The sequence below is a fragment of the Caenorhabditis elegans genome, chromosome V (genome assembly GCF_000002985.6).
Source record: "Caenorhabditis elegans chromosome V".
NCBI lineage: Eukaryota > Metazoa > Nematoda > Chromadorea > Rhabditida > Rhabditidae > Caenorhabditis > Caenorhabditis elegans.
The window spans coordinates 4,480,641-4,495,648 of NC_003283.11; the positions used below are offsets into that span (position 1 = coordinate 4,480,641).

At 36.6% G+C, this 15,008-nt stretch overlaps 1 protein-coding gene and 1 pseudogene across 2 annotated transcripts; one reads left to right on the forward strand and one right to left on the reverse strand.

The window, feature by feature from the left end:
- Positions 1-459: 459 nt before the first annotated feature.
- oac-60 lies at positions 460-906 on the reverse strand (annotated as a pseudogene). The gene is made up of 3 exons: positions 800-906; positions 616-749; positions 460-566 (listed from the first exon to the last, which is right to left on the reverse strand). Coding segments are annotated over exons 1-3 (348 nt in total).
- Positions 907-2,818: 1,912 nt separating this feature from the next.
- exc-15 (NADP-dependent oxidoreductase domain-containing protein) lies at positions 2,819-5,903 on the forward strand. Its single transcript, NM_001380633.2, has 4 exons — positions 2,819-3,000; positions 3,476-3,813; positions 4,576-5,024; positions 5,699-5,903. Exons 1-4 carry the CDS (start codon positions 2,865-2,867, stop codon positions 5,775-5,777), a joined length of 1,002 nt encoding a protein of 333 aa, NP_001367925.1. The 5' UTR covers positions 2,819-2,864; the 3' UTR covers positions 5,778-5,903.
- The last annotated feature ends 9,105 nt before the right edge of the window (positions 5,904-15,008 follow it).

Below are 15,008 nucleotides of genomic sequence, written 5' to 3' on the forward strand. Positions count from 1 at the left end.
GGTCGACCGGTTTTGCATCAGCTGCACCACCATCTGGAACCGGGCTCTTCGTGTCTCCCTTATCATCCTTTGGGTCTTCTTTCTTCTCATCTGAGTAAGTGTTTTTGCCAAAAATAAAACTAAAAAATAGTATTTCTTTCTGATTACAACCTGGAATTAATTACCCCACTAAAACTTTACCTGTTAAACGCAATTTGCTCAGAAGATAGTAAACATTTCCCAAGCGATACAATAATTAGCGCCATATGACACAAAACAAGAGAAGTTTCATTTCTGCACATGGAAAAAACCAAAAAAATTGCCGGGACAAGTAGGTAAAACTGCATCTCGACGCACAATGACCAGGTATAAGTGAAATGTCGTCTGCTTGATTAAGCTGAAATTTTTGGTTTTTTTTTTTTTGAAAATTTTGAAGAAAGAATTATCGATGAAAAGTGTCACACCATTTTGAAATACATGTTATCGTCCGAGTGCCATATTATGGTACAAGAAAATTGAGCTGAACGCGGAGTCCATGTTCATCGAAAGAAAAGTTGTGGGGAATATGAAGAATACCAGCACACATCCTGTATTACATTTGTGTCAATACCAAAGAATTTGAACACTTCAACTGACCAATAAGAACAGTTAGCAAATACAGAGGTAAAATCCGTTTTGAACGACGAAAATAAAATTGATAGACTGAATTCCAAGTGATAGGTTTTGAGCTAATAATCATCGCCATAAGAAAACCGGAAAGCACAAAAAACCTAAAAAAAGTTAATATGAATCTATTGAATTGATAAATTTGCAATTTTACATGTCGACTCCAATATAGCCGTTTGGAAATGTTTTCGGAAAGAAGTGAAAGGCCAGAACTGCTCCGATTGCAAGCCCTCGGAGGCCTTGGAGATCATCTCGTTTCATGTTTTTACTAAATTCGGAACAGGTTTAGCTTGTATGTAGAAAATTTTGAACCCAAAAAAACCGTATTTCTTCTCATAGTATTGCACATTTTTAAAAGTTATATCTCGGTTAACATTAAATATGGCAAAAAAATAATTGTTTTACAAAACGATAGATAAAGAAATAACAAATATTTTATCAGTTGACAAGTTTTGTATAGAACAACGGACAACGGAGATATAAGCTGTCAAAGTTGAACAATTGACGTAATACTAAAAGTAGAAATACGGTGTATTATATAATCGTTTTTAAAAAAAAGTTTTAGAATTTTCTAAAAATCCAAATTTTTCATAATTGCATAGAACATTAAAAACATTACAAAAAACATCAAAAAAGATGCAGCACGAGGAACCTGACATCTCAAATACACACTGAATTATGCCCTTCTCGAGTGATCTGCTTTCGGAAGATAGCTATCGAACCCGGTAGATCAGCCTCTCGTAGATCAAATATGCGTGATAGATTGAAAATTAATCCCGAAATGTTCTTTAATATTGTAGATTCGTAATCTGTGAAATCGAAGAACCACGCTATCAAGTTTTGTTTCAAAAACTGGAAAATGCTGAACCCAAGTTTAGGAATTTTAAGAAATCGTGTACTTACCTCAAATTTTTATTTTTAATTTTCAGTAGAGGCTAGTTAGACACTTTTAGTTGCTTGGCCGTTAATCAATGGAAATTTAATAATTTATACTGTACATATGTTATTTTTCTCTATTTTTTCCATTTTATTTTCGGCAACCGGTTTTTGGAATTTTTTTTGTCAGATTTTTACAGTTTATGTTCTGGATGGGATTGTTTTTTTTAATCTCAAAATTTTTGCACGTTTCAGGTTTCAATATCATTTTACATATTCAATGAGAAATCAACTTTTCTGCAGAAGCCAGCGTCCACTTCAAAATAATTTTTGAACGGTATAGCAAATTGATAATAGTTAAGATTTCAACAACCAGGCTGTCACATAAAAATTGCACTCTATAAAAAATCGGTTTTTCAAAGAATTGGCAAACGTACAGAACTGTTCATTTCAGTACGAAAGTATAACTTTTTCAAATCAAATATTTAAAAAAAATGTAGAAAATTGTTTGTTCAATCTGAAATTTTTATTCATTTTTATTTGAAAGTTTAAAAAATACCTCAAACGGTCGTTGAAAATTTCAGTTTGCTGTGAAAAATTCAAAGTAATTTTTGCACAAAACAACAATTTTAAGGCCCTATTTAAAGTTTCTTTTAGATTTTTCAACAATAAACTTTTTATTTTCAGAAGGCCTTTCCGGCATTTCTATTTTTTTTTTTTTGACTGTAAATATAACTTTTTAAAACAATTTTTGAAAATTTTTACTATGATATTTCCTAATTTTGGCACGATATTACGCTACTTCACCTTTTAAAAATTTTTAATTTGTGTCTTTTGTTGTTTTTTCATTACTTCAAACGATCAAATAATGATTTTCGAACTCACCCACTTTTCGGTCATCTGACAACACTTTTCCCCTCTTATCTAGGCGTCCTTCATTTCAACGTCGTCCACTTCCTACTACTGTTTCATCACATGAACATCTATCTGCATGTATTTCAAATTTCTGTCAATAGTCTCAGTTCTCACATTGCCACAAACAAAAACAATTGTCATGTTTTTGGAATTTGCATGAAAAAAAAGTGAAAATTGGCCTCCGCATCATTGAACATTTTCCGTTACGGTCTTTTCATCTTTTTTCTATTTTTCCGGCATTCATTTTTTGTGACTGAGCGAAAACCGTTTGTTCATCTCTCGTCTCTATTTCTTGCCGATGGTCACAAAATACCTCTTATCATTTATTTTGTTTATCATTTTGTCATCTATTGGTTTAAACGTAGCTTCTCCTTTTACATTTATCAGTTTTCTGCTTTTCGGTCATATTCATTTTGAGTATTTGCAGAATGACCGTAGACTCTATTCCATTGAATACCGGAGCTCAGCTTCCACTTTTCGGATTGGGAACGTGGCAGGTGAAGGATGAAGCTGAGCTGACTGTGGCTCTTCGTGCAGCTCTTGATGCTGGATACAGACTTATTGGTGAGTGCTGTCCTAGATGGAAACCATAATTTTTTTTTAGTCATGTTTTCTTTTCTTCTTCCATTTGAGATGTCACAAAAAAATAATTGGAAAATAAAAACCGATTTAAAAAATGTTATTTTTGGCCAAAAACGGAAAACTCAAAAAAAAAGTGGTGGCTTGCTCAAACCAGTTAATTAAATTTTTTGCACAATTGAAAAAAAACATTAAAAATTTTGAAATTTTTTTCCAACATTTTTTACATTCGGTAACTACGACCCATTTTCAAAAAACCGACAAACTTTACTCACACCTTTAACTTCAGATTTTCCCATTCAAATTCTAGGTATTTTTCTACTTTTTGACACAAATGTTGAGATTTTTTACGGTGTCCAGTTTTTCGAGTTTTCGAATAAAACCATTGGCAAAGTTGATCCTTGGAGGGCAGTTTTGACAACGTTTTGACAACTGAAAATCCCATTTTTTCAATATTCAGACACTGCTCACCTCTACCAAAACGAGCACATTATTGGAAAAGTGCTCCATGAGTACATCTCATCTGGAAAACTGAAACGCGAGGACATCTTCGTCACCTCTAAACTTCCATTTACCGCTCACGCCCCGGAAGATGTTCCAAAATGTGTGGAAAGCCAATTGAAGGCGCTTCAACTTGAGTATATTGACCTGTATTTGATCCATTGCCCATTCCCATTCAAACATCAGGAGGGAAGCTTTGCTCCATTGATGGAGAATGGAGAGCTTGCTGTTACAGAAATCGCTCATATTGATACATGGAGAGCGTTGGAGAAGTTGTACAAGGAGGGAAAGCTTAAGGTTTGTGAGATTTGGTCTTGAAGGAACATCAGCAATTTCGATTTCCATAAAGTAATTGAATCAGGGGTGGGCGGCAATGCCATTCGGCAAATTTTTTTGTCGACAAGTTCGGCAAAACGGCAAATTGCCGGTTTGACGGTTTGCCGGAAGTTTTCATTTTCGGCAATTCGCTGATTCGCCGTTCGCCATTATATAAATTTGCCGGAAGTGTTTAGAGGGAATTTTTTATAAGACGGAAGCACTTAACACTGTGTCTTTTTGAAATTTTTTCCCGTTTTCATTAAACATTTTCAAAGGATTTGCTTATTTTTCAAAACAGATGTAGAAACATTCATAGGATGCGTACAATTTTGCCGATTAAAATTGAAATTCTGAAATTTCCAAAAAAAAAAGTGCAAAACCACAATTTTTCGAAAATTATTGGCCTTTTTTCCGGCAAATTCGGTAAGCAATTTGTCAGTTTGCCGATTTGGCGGAAATTTTTAAACAGGCAGTTTGCCCGAAAAATCGTTTGCCGTCCATGTGATGAAAAGTTTGTATTAAAAATGTTCTTATTAAATTTTTTCTTGAAAATTTCCAGTGGTTTATTCAAAAAATGTAGTCAAAATTAGACCCACCGGGTGTCAGCTGCTGTAACGTTTTTTGGAATACATATACTTATAAAATTTCAGCAGAATGTAGAAAAATTAGTTGCCAATATTTTGTTAACTATCCATGTTCAAGTTACACGTAGTGTTCTTTCTCCAAAAATATAATTTTCAGGCCCTTGGAGTATCCAACTTCAGTTGCAACCAGCTTCAAGCGCTCTATGACGCCGCCGAAGTGAAGCCAGCCAACCAACAAGTCGAGTGTCACATCTATTGGCCACAACAAGAGCTCCGTGCTCTGTGCAAAAAACTCGGAGTCACTGTTACAGCATACGCACCACTTGGCTCACCAGGCAGAAAAGCTGCTCGTCCGGACGGTGTCTGGCCGGAAGGTGACCCACTTCTCGAGCCAATCGTCAAACAACTGGCTGCCAAGTATCACAAAACTGCTGCACAGATTCTCATTCGCCACCTGACTCAACACGGTATTTCGACGATTCCGAAGAGTGTCAGTCCGGACAGAATTGTTGAGAATATCTCGACGTTTGATTTTAAGCTGAGCGATGAGGATATGCACACTTTGAACAGTATCGAGACCAGAACTAGACTTTTCATCGCTGATTTGTAGGTTTTTTATCTATGGAACGAATGTTTTAAAATTAAAAAAAACCATTTCAAGTTTGAAACTTTTATATTTTTGTCGAAATTATTTCCCCTCCACTCGCTCACTTCAGGATATTTTCCCGTCAGTGGGCCGGTAAATCTTCAGTAGTCCAAACCAAGAGTGCGCTGCAATTGGCAATTTCATCAATTGCCGGTTTTGAAAAATTCCGGCAATCGGCGATTCCGGCGATTGCCGAAATTGCAGAAATTGTCGATTGCCGGACATTTTCGGCGATTTTCAAACCTAACTATATTTCGGAAATTGAAAAAATTGCAAATTGGTTTTTAGTATTCAGTTAGTCATTTTCTGAAAGAAAGCGTTAAATCCATCAAGGATTCAATCATTTTGAGCTTGAAAAAGGAAAATTGTTCCTTAAAATGCATGTTTAGGCTAAAATTATATTTCCGGCAATTCTGATTTCCGGCAACTGGCAATTTTGGCAATTGCCAGTTTTGGAAATTTTCGGCAATTGACAATTTTGCCAACTGCCGAAATTTCCAAAATTGGCAAAAATTCGATGGTCCAAACTCAAGAATTCCAGCTCAAAATTATACAATCCTATAAACAAATTAAATCACACTTTTCCTCGTGTAGTACACAAAGCTATGCAAATTATCATTGTATAATTTTTCAGCGCTGTCAAGCATCCATTCTTCCCACACGACGACATTGACACCTCCAAAGTTCCAAAAGTTGGGATCAGACTTCACTAGACTTTTGGCTCAACTTGTGAATTAGAAAACAAAATGGATTGTAGAACTCTTTATCGCACATTTCTTATTATGAATATTTGTAATTTTGATTCGAAATAATGAAGTACATCATATATATATATATATATATATATATATATATATATATATATATATATATATATATATATATTTCCCGCATGTATTTTATGGTCGAATATCAGGGGATAAACCAGTCTCGGAAGTGTTGGCGAAACAATAAAAAAAAACAGTTGATGATCGACAAATAATTGGACAACAGGTCTCGTCTCACTTCAAAAGGTTTCCGACGAAGAGGACCATCGACCTTGAGACCAAACAAACGACAGATTTTTGATTGCATAATTGAGGATGAAGTGAAGGCACTTCTTTTTTTTGGTGTGCATATCAGATCATAGGCGACTACATTTCGGCACCTCATTTGTTTCCTTACGTTATTCCACACTTAATCTGCCAAAACAGTTTGTGGGGGTACAGGTGGTGGGATTTGGAATGAGTTCCTATAAATAATTTAGGCAAATTATGAATGCTATAGGAAATTTCAATTTTTTTTTGAGATGAAAAATGATGAAGTAGAATATTTAAAAAAAAAACAATTTAAATTAGCATATTCAAGAAAAATTTCAAAATTTTTTTATTTACAGTTTCAGTTTTTTTCTATAATAATTTTCAAGCCTACAGCAATTCTTGGAATTTTTCAAAAATTTATGATTTTGGAAATTTTGAGATTTACCAAAAACTTGACAGAAAATTTTGAAAAATCTGATTTTTTTGTAGTTTTTCAGATATTATATTTGATCATGTAAAACGTGTGTATAAGTTTATTGAGACGAAATTCCCACTCACTGCATATTTATACTTTAAAAAACTATTTGGAACAACTAAAATGTATCTATGCAAAGCAGGCGTTTCTGAAATTTCACTACTCGGTTTTTTTTAAACAAAAATCATTATTTTACGTTTTTCAGCTCGGGTGAATATTTTTAGTTTAGTCAAACTTGAAAAATATTTTTTCTCAAAATACCTGCTCCAAAATAATTTTTTTTTCCGAAAATCTATTATGAAACATTTTTATCTTTTCCAAAAGATATAATGATTTTTGCAGCTGAACAAGATATGGTAAATACTTAACATACTTATATAATTTTTGAAAAATAAAAAAAATTGAAAAAAACAGGCACTAACTTCTCAACGGTACCTTAAAAATTAGTTTCAGATCCATTTTCAAATTTTTTAAAAGTTCTGCACGCCTCGTCGACAAGAACTATTAGTCTATGTTTAGTATATTCTAGTTTTTTTTTAACATAAACGTTTTTAATTTAGTGATCTTCTAGAAAATATTAACTATTTGGCAAATTTATCTTGATCTCAAAATTATTTAGTACATTGATTTTTTGAGCCGATACCCTCTGTATACTGGGTAAACAATGATTGATAGAGTGTGCAATTTTTCAGATAAAATCAAGTAAATTTTCTAAACATTCTAAAATTTATGTTCAATCCTTTTTTTAAAGAATTAATACACTATACGAATACTCCTTCGGATTTACTGCCCAAATAGACCCCAGCCATAAAAACGCTGGATTTCCGATCGATAAATTCCCCTACACCATTTGACCCCAGGCGGTTCCCGGGAGCTAAAATTGGAAAGAGGTCAGGGAGACAAAGAGTGATGACGTGGTCACACCGCCTGTAAGTGGTGTCATTTCTTGGATTAGAGTATACTTTTTTTTGGTATTCGCACTATACTGCTATTTCGTGGTCTCGCCATGTTTTTCCGTACTCTTTTGTATACTTTTTCTTTGATTATTTGTTTGTAAATTTGATTGCTCTGAATTTGTAGTCAAGTTTTCGTCTAGTTAACTTGAAAGGTGCAGCTCTGTTTGAATTCGCCAATGTACTTTCGTATAAATACAGTTTCGCAGTACATAATTATTTCAAAGTCCCCCAGTTTTAAAAACATGGTTTTTTTTTTAAATTTATTTTTCAAAATTGAATTCTAGTTTAGAAATCTGTATTTTTGTCAATTTCCTGGCAACAATACCACCTGCCTTTATTAGCTGTGTAGTTGGCTTTGAACTAGTGTGGAGATGGCAGGCTGTCTGGGAAACAGAAGGAGGCGATGTCCTGTACGTCCACTGGCAGACGGTCTTGGCCAGTATACTTTTGAACCTGCTCGCACTATAGTGCTGGTCATGGTTCAATTTTGTTTCCTTTTTAAAAAATTGTATTTAAATTTTGGAATATTTTTCTCGGGATCTAGAATTTCACAATTGTAATTCGCCGTTTAGCATAGCTGTTTCGTACAAAATTCAACTTTTTGAACTAGTAATTAATGGAAAAACGTAGGAAAATGTTTGTTCAATCTGCAAATAATGTGTGGATTTGTTTGAAAACTTTAAAAATTCCTCAAACTGTGCCTTAAAGTTGCCTAAAATTGGCTCCAAGTTTTTAGGCAGACGGCGACTTTCCGGCACTATTTCGAATTTCAGAATAAAATTTTCAAAGTAAACAAACAACTTTCTAAGCTTTTATATGTATTTTTGATTCAAAAACTTAGATTATCATACTTCAATTAACAATTTAGTACTTCATTTTAACTCCACCCAATTTTCGGAAGAACTACCCACCCAGTGAGTCATTAATTCCACCCGTGCAACTTGCCATAAATCTTGATTAACCAATTTTATTCGGTAGATAATGATGTGTAATGAAAGAGTCTGTTGCGCGGCTATGCTGATTACGTAACCAACACACGAGAGCAGATATCATCGGGAGGATGCGCTGTAACACTCCGTATTACTTCGGCGGGGAGAGGTCAAGCTTATTGAGTTTTTTTGTGCAGATTTTGAGATTAAATATTTAGTTTTAGTATTAGTTATTAAAATATATTTTTTATTTTTTGAAATGTTCTCCAAAAACAATTCGCATGGAAATTTTGAGAACTCCTTTAAGAATAGCCACCACTTCCCTTCGAAAGGTTATAACTCCGTTCATTTTGAAGATATCAATAAATTTTAAACTACAAAGCTATAGAAAAATAAATGCCGATAATGTTTTCAGTTGGAAACTCCTGAATAAAACAAGCGACAACTGAGATATTAGCTGTCAAAGTTGATTAACTGGAAGTTAATATGGTGCAAGACCATCCGTCCTTTTTGATAATTTTGATACATTTGAGCGCAGATATAATTATGCAAAAAGTTGTTTCATGTCACAAATTGTATTTTTAAAAGCAATTTATCAAAGTTAAACCAATTTTTTTATTAAACAGCTTTTCCCGCTCACTGCTCCAATATTGCTCCAAAAGAATTCCCGAATCCGTTGTCGCTTGTCAAAAAGTCTGAGAAAAGGAGTAGGCGAGTCGAATAAGAAGATTACGGTGCTTTTATTGGTTGGAAAATAATAGGAAGCAAGCAATGCCTCAAGCCTTCAGCCACATCTTCCCCCTTATTCCGGAAGACTTGTCAATCAAACATTTCAATTTTCGTTTCAACTTGCCTTCTTCTCCAAAACGTCTTCTTATTTTCTCCCCTTCGCTTCGTCGTATTTTTTTTCTACTCGTTTTCCGGTTTTTTTCTGCATATTGTACCATGATGCCATCACATCAGAACACGGAGATGAGATTTTGTACATTTTTCATATTTAACATGTCAATCAAAAATTTCGAGTCGAGATTAAAATTGCAAGTAACAACCAGAATAGTTGTTATGCTGTGATAGTGATGGTGGATCTAGGAGACTACGTGCCCTAAACTTTATGAGGGGGTCCCATTCTGTGTGGAAGAGAACGCCTGGCGAGTCACATTACGGGTTTACAGCCCTGAATAGGTTAGGTCAAATCTACTTGGGTATCGGAATTTTGAGCTGGTTTTGAGTTTTTTTTATTTGATCACGGGAGTTTGATTTTCAATTATTTTTCTGAAAAGTTTAAGTTTGAAGATTCAGGCCCTCCTTGTAGGCAAGTACGGTTTCTAGTAGATATACAATTTCCCTACTTTATATTAAAATTTTGGCAGTAGGCCGACATATAGGCACCAAGGCCGTGTGGCAAATGTTTTTGGCAAACGTACAAAGTTTCTAATTTCAGTACGATAATTCAACTTTTTGAATATACAATCAATATAAAAATGTGAAAAAATGTTAGTTCAATCTGAAAATAATATTTATTTTTGTTAAAAAGTGTAAAAAAGACCTCTTGTAGGGCCAAACACAGTCATGGTAGGCAGGCAGCAAGCGTAGGCCTCTTTCTTTGGACTTAAGTTGACTTTAGAAGGTTAAGGCTAGATAAAAAACGGTAAAGTAGGCAGGCAGGCCTACTCGGAAGATGTAGACTAATTTTACGTATTCACGGTGTCAGGCTGTCCCATCTCTCTGTGATCTACAAAAATGCGGGAGTATAGGCGCAGATTTTTCAACTGGTGTATCACGATTGAAAGTTTGAGACGTCACACTTTTTGTGCGCAAAAAATTCCCGCATTTACTGAAGATCATACCGTGATGGTTCAGCCTGAAACCACGTGCTCGTATTGATGGAAGCTCTATCTGTGATTGGCCTCAATATTTTAAAAATTTCAGAATAAAAATCAATATTTGAAAGTTTTGTTTTTCTTTTGGAATTCAAAGTTTTCAATGTTCAAGGCTTTTAGCAAAGCCAAGAGAAAGTTGTGGAAAAGTTTATAATCAAAAGTTGATATGTGCTACTAGATTAACTTTTTTCCAAAATTTATATTTCTGATTCTCAATGATCTCACGCAACTTCTTAATCCATAGCTACCATACCAGATGTCTTTCCCCCCACTATTGCGTCTTATAAGCCCGTCCATCACATCACAAAAATATTTTTCTTTCATTAAATGTTTTCCCCCAACCGTATCCAATATCCATCTTTTTGTCTTTTTGTCATCAGGCCCATCAGTCATATCCTATGATGATTTTGCGTAATAAGAAGAACAGTTGGTGCTTCCCCCCTCCTCCTGCTCTTCCAACCAAAAATCGATTATCAGTCAGTCCGTGTCAATTCCTCTCCTGCGGCTTCTTCTTCTCCCCGACTCGTCTACATGTCAATCAAAATCAGGGGCGCATAGAGTGCTGGAAGGGAAGAGTGACAAGGGGAATAGTGCCGCCCCATCTTTCTTCCGAACTCGACACTGATATGCAACACCCTCCTAACTGTATTATAACCTTTACTGCTCCTAAACTTAGCGCTTTTCGTGTTCATATTTGTGTACAGTATCCAGGTCGATGGGATTTAATGTGTGCACTTCTCACCCTACAATGCTTCCTCTTTGCCCCCCCCCCCCCCTTCCCCAAACGGTTGCTCCTACGGTGTATTTGTGTGAGGTCTGCGCTCGGCTCCGCCCCTGTTGGTGACTGGGGGACTGGTGGTGAGAGAGAAAGAGAGCCGGCTCACTTGTCAACATTGCTCATTTATTTGATTTATCTGATTTTACAGCTTTAGCTGCTCATGTGATTTAGTGGAGCTTTACCGCAAATTAGGTTTTATTGAACTTTTAGAACCGATACTTTTCGAAACTTATTGTTTAACTTTGACAGCTTGTATCTCAGTTGTCATTTGTCATATGCAAAAATTGTCAACTGAAAAAATATTTTTTGGATCTTTTGCTATCGTTTTGTAATTGAAAATTTGTTGATATCTTAAAAATTAACCGAGATATAACAAAAAAAAAGGAGTCGGGTGCATTATTTTTAGAGGAAATTTTAGTGGTATTTAAAATTTGTAGCCCAAAATGTCGACATATCTTGCATTGAAGGTATTCTACAGAAGTCACAAGTTAAACTATCTTTACCTTCTAGGCAAGCACGCCTGCCTTGTAAGCAGGCATTCTGCCAAGATTGCGAATTTTTTTTATTTCTAAGTATTGAAGTTCTAGTTCCAGAAGGACACAAATGTAAGGTAAATCTAACTTCTAGAAACCTCAAATGAAATTTTATGACTGCCACTTTTTTTTCATTTTTTGGTAGATTACCGATTGCCAAAGTTTCCGAGACACTCTGATAAGCGGCCAAAAATTTCCCTGAAATTGTTGCGAAAGTTTCTGAGAATATCGGAAATTTTTCCAACTCTTTGTCTAGTCCCCCCCCCCCCTTCAACGACACTTTAATTCGCCTTTGTTCCTGTGAATACATAATTCTTGTATCCTGCTCTCTTTCTTCATTTTCCCCCTTTCTTTATTCCCACTAAGATATGATCTAGAAGAGTCGGTGCTCGGTCTCTTTCTTTTCACACCCCATAATTAGCAAAAAAGTCTGTAGAGGTACATCCGCATAACTCGTCGCTTTTTTATTCGTTTTTTTATCGGCATTTGTGATTTATTACGCGCGCGGGGATCATATGACACCATGTTAACCTGATCTATGTGGTGGTACGCACCTTCGAGAGCAACGTGCTTCTTTACAGCCGGCTGTATAAGTATGGCACTTTTTTTCTGTCGTTGTAAAGTCAATGGTTTGTTGTATTAATGTTTATGGCTGGGGTGATAGCTTAGGAAAATGAGTTGGCCGGTTCAGTTTGTGGTAGGGCATTTTCTGGGCTCAAAAATTGGTTCTAGCTTCTTGCCAAAAATGTTAACTTAAATTAAAAATTGGCAAAGTTCTAGCAAAATTTGGGCAAGATTGTTTTGGTAAGAAAGTTCAGGTTAAGTTCAAACTGAGCCCAAATTTTGCCCACTTGGCTCAGCGTTTTGTAATTGAAAATTTGTTGATATCTTAAAAATGAACCGAGATATAACAAAAAAAAAGGAGTCGGGTGCTTACTTGTGTCGTTTTAAACTAGACTCATACGAGTTGGGCAAGAGTTTGAATGAACTTGGGCTAAATTTTAGCCTAAACAAAGCCTTCCCCGAGACTGGTCCAAGTTTGCTCGAATCATAAGATACCTATTCACAAATGGTTTCAGACTGTCCCATCCCGGTTCGATCTACAAAAAATGCGGGAATTTTTTTGCCAAAAAAAATGAACGTCAGAACGTGCGAAATCAATTGAGAACGAGTCTCAACTCCCGCCTTTTCTGTAGATCTACGTAGATCAGTATTCATGATAACACTGCGAAACCTGAACTTTCTGGTTTGGTAGATCTTTCCTGAGTTTAACCTTTTTCAATTCAACTCCTAGGCATTTTTCAATTTTGTTACAGTAATCCCAATGGATATAAATTTCCCAAAAATCACTATTTCTCAGATTTCATTTCAACCTTATTCAACGCTTCATCTATTATTTTTTGAACCCTTTTTTCTCTTTTTTCTCGCCCTTCAATCCGAATCGATCATCGTCTCCTCCTCCCCCCACCACCACCTCAACCATCTTTCCGTTTCATCTTCATCCCTTTTCCGGTGAGACAAGTGTTCGGAACTTGCCTCTCCCTTCTCTCTCCTCATCTCAAATTTTCGAGTCAATTATCCACTTAGGCCCGCCAATTATAGCATCTGTGATTTTCATGATGAAGCCTTTCTCGAGGTCCTCTCCCTCCATTTCCACAATATACAAATACCACTAATAGTATCAAATGTCTGAGCATTTCCTAAAACACTGCGGCCGGAAGATTTTGCAGCAGCAGACTTCTTTCAACTTTTGATCTCATTAACTCGAACCATACATACCCTTTGAAAAAGCCCTCCAGAGAAGAATCCTGCTGAGAGCTTTTGTATCAATGTAGCTGCCAGCCATGGATACCAGCTACAAAAAGTCATATATCATGACAGATTAGGAGGGACAGCCGTCTCTATTCAAAAAGGGAGACCTTTTGAGAATCGCGCATCTGCCGCCCCCTAACCTCCAGAGCATTTTCAAATGCAAATCAGGTTGGGATGTTGATTCGAAGCGACGACTTGGTGTTGGTGGTTTTGTGGTTAGGATTTCGAAAAGTTTCCGGAGGGGCACCACTGAGTGGTTTTGGAGGTATGAGCTTCAAAGGATACTTGTGATTTTGGTTAGAAATCGACTTCATATCTGAAAATCTAAAACTCTAATGAAGCTGAGAGCTGGGAGCCTTTCTCAACTTTGGCAGTCTGTATTTCGGTTGTCTTTTGTGCTATACAGAAATTTCCAACTAACAAAATGTTTTTATTTCTTTTTCTGTAGAGCTCTAGTAATTTATTTATTGATTTCTTCAATATGAGCCGAGGTATAACCTTTCAAAGTTGACTAGTCGGTTGCATCTAGCCTCTGGATATTGTCCAGCTCTGTTTCAATTTTTAAGCGCTATGCGCTGCGGATCGGGGAGTCAGGTACCCCTACTGGGCTTTAGTTTAAGCCGTCGGATCCCAGGACTGTGGCCGATAATCTAGATAGCTCCACTTCCCAGTGAGCCTAGGGCAGGACTCGAACCCGTGATCTTTTGATTGCTAGCGATCACCATTACTCGCCGTAATTTGCCTTAAAATCTTTAAGCTTAACATAATTGTTTCTTAAATAGTTTTTGTATTGGTCGGCTTCATTCCGAATCACTGCTCTCTGTCGGTTCCCCGATCCCCCCTAAGGCTTAGAGGCCAGTCTAGTCACTTTTTGCTCCAGCCGGCTTGACCTAAAAATCATACACACATAAAATGGGCCGGCCTCCTCTTAAAATTGACAGATACATCTCATAAACCAATTAAGCGGCGTCTCGTTTACAACTTGACATAATGAGGTAAAATAGGGGGCGGTGCACCTGGCTGGGGGGCACACCAACAACGATTCAATCGAAATCTTTTTTTTTGTTGTGTTTCGTTAGCATTTTTGCCCCGGTGCCCACTCCTCCTCCAATTTTTTCGACGGGTTTCTATAGACCCCATCAATCATTTGTATGACTTGTCCGGTGCAAGTCCACGCAATTCTCCTTCCTTTTTTTGCCTCCGTCCCTCACTACCACCACCACCACCACCACCGACGACGAAACGTATCGATTTAAAAGGAGAGGGAAAAAGAGCGTGCGCGCGGGCCGCCCGTTTTTCAAATTTTGTTTCGTGTCCCCCCCCCCCCCCCCACCAACACCGGGCCGGCTGGTCGGTGGTTGTGATGGTGGTGGACACACGGGTTACTGTAGTAGGCATACACATCCCCTGGTACGGTATTTGGGGAGCCAGGCGAGAGAATCGAAATAGAAGCGAAGAGCAGGGGAGCAAGAGCATCGATTGCGATACGATGCGTGGAAGAAAAAACCACTGATAACTTTTTTTTTCGAATAATGTTCGGCGCACGTAGCAAAGAGCACACC

Coding starts and splice junctions, on each gene's coding strand:
- exc-15 (NM_001380633.2), top strand. CDS start 2,865: ATGACCGTAGACTCTATTCCATTGAATACCGGAGCTCAGCTTCCACTT. Junction 3,001..3,475: donor TGCTGGATACAGACTTATTG/GTGAGTGCTGTC, acceptor TTCAATATTCAG/ACACTGCTCACCTCTACCAA. Junction 5,025..5,698: donor AGACTTTTCATCGCTGATTT/GTAGGTTTTTTA, acceptor ATAATTTTTCAG/CGCTGTCAAGCATCCATTCT.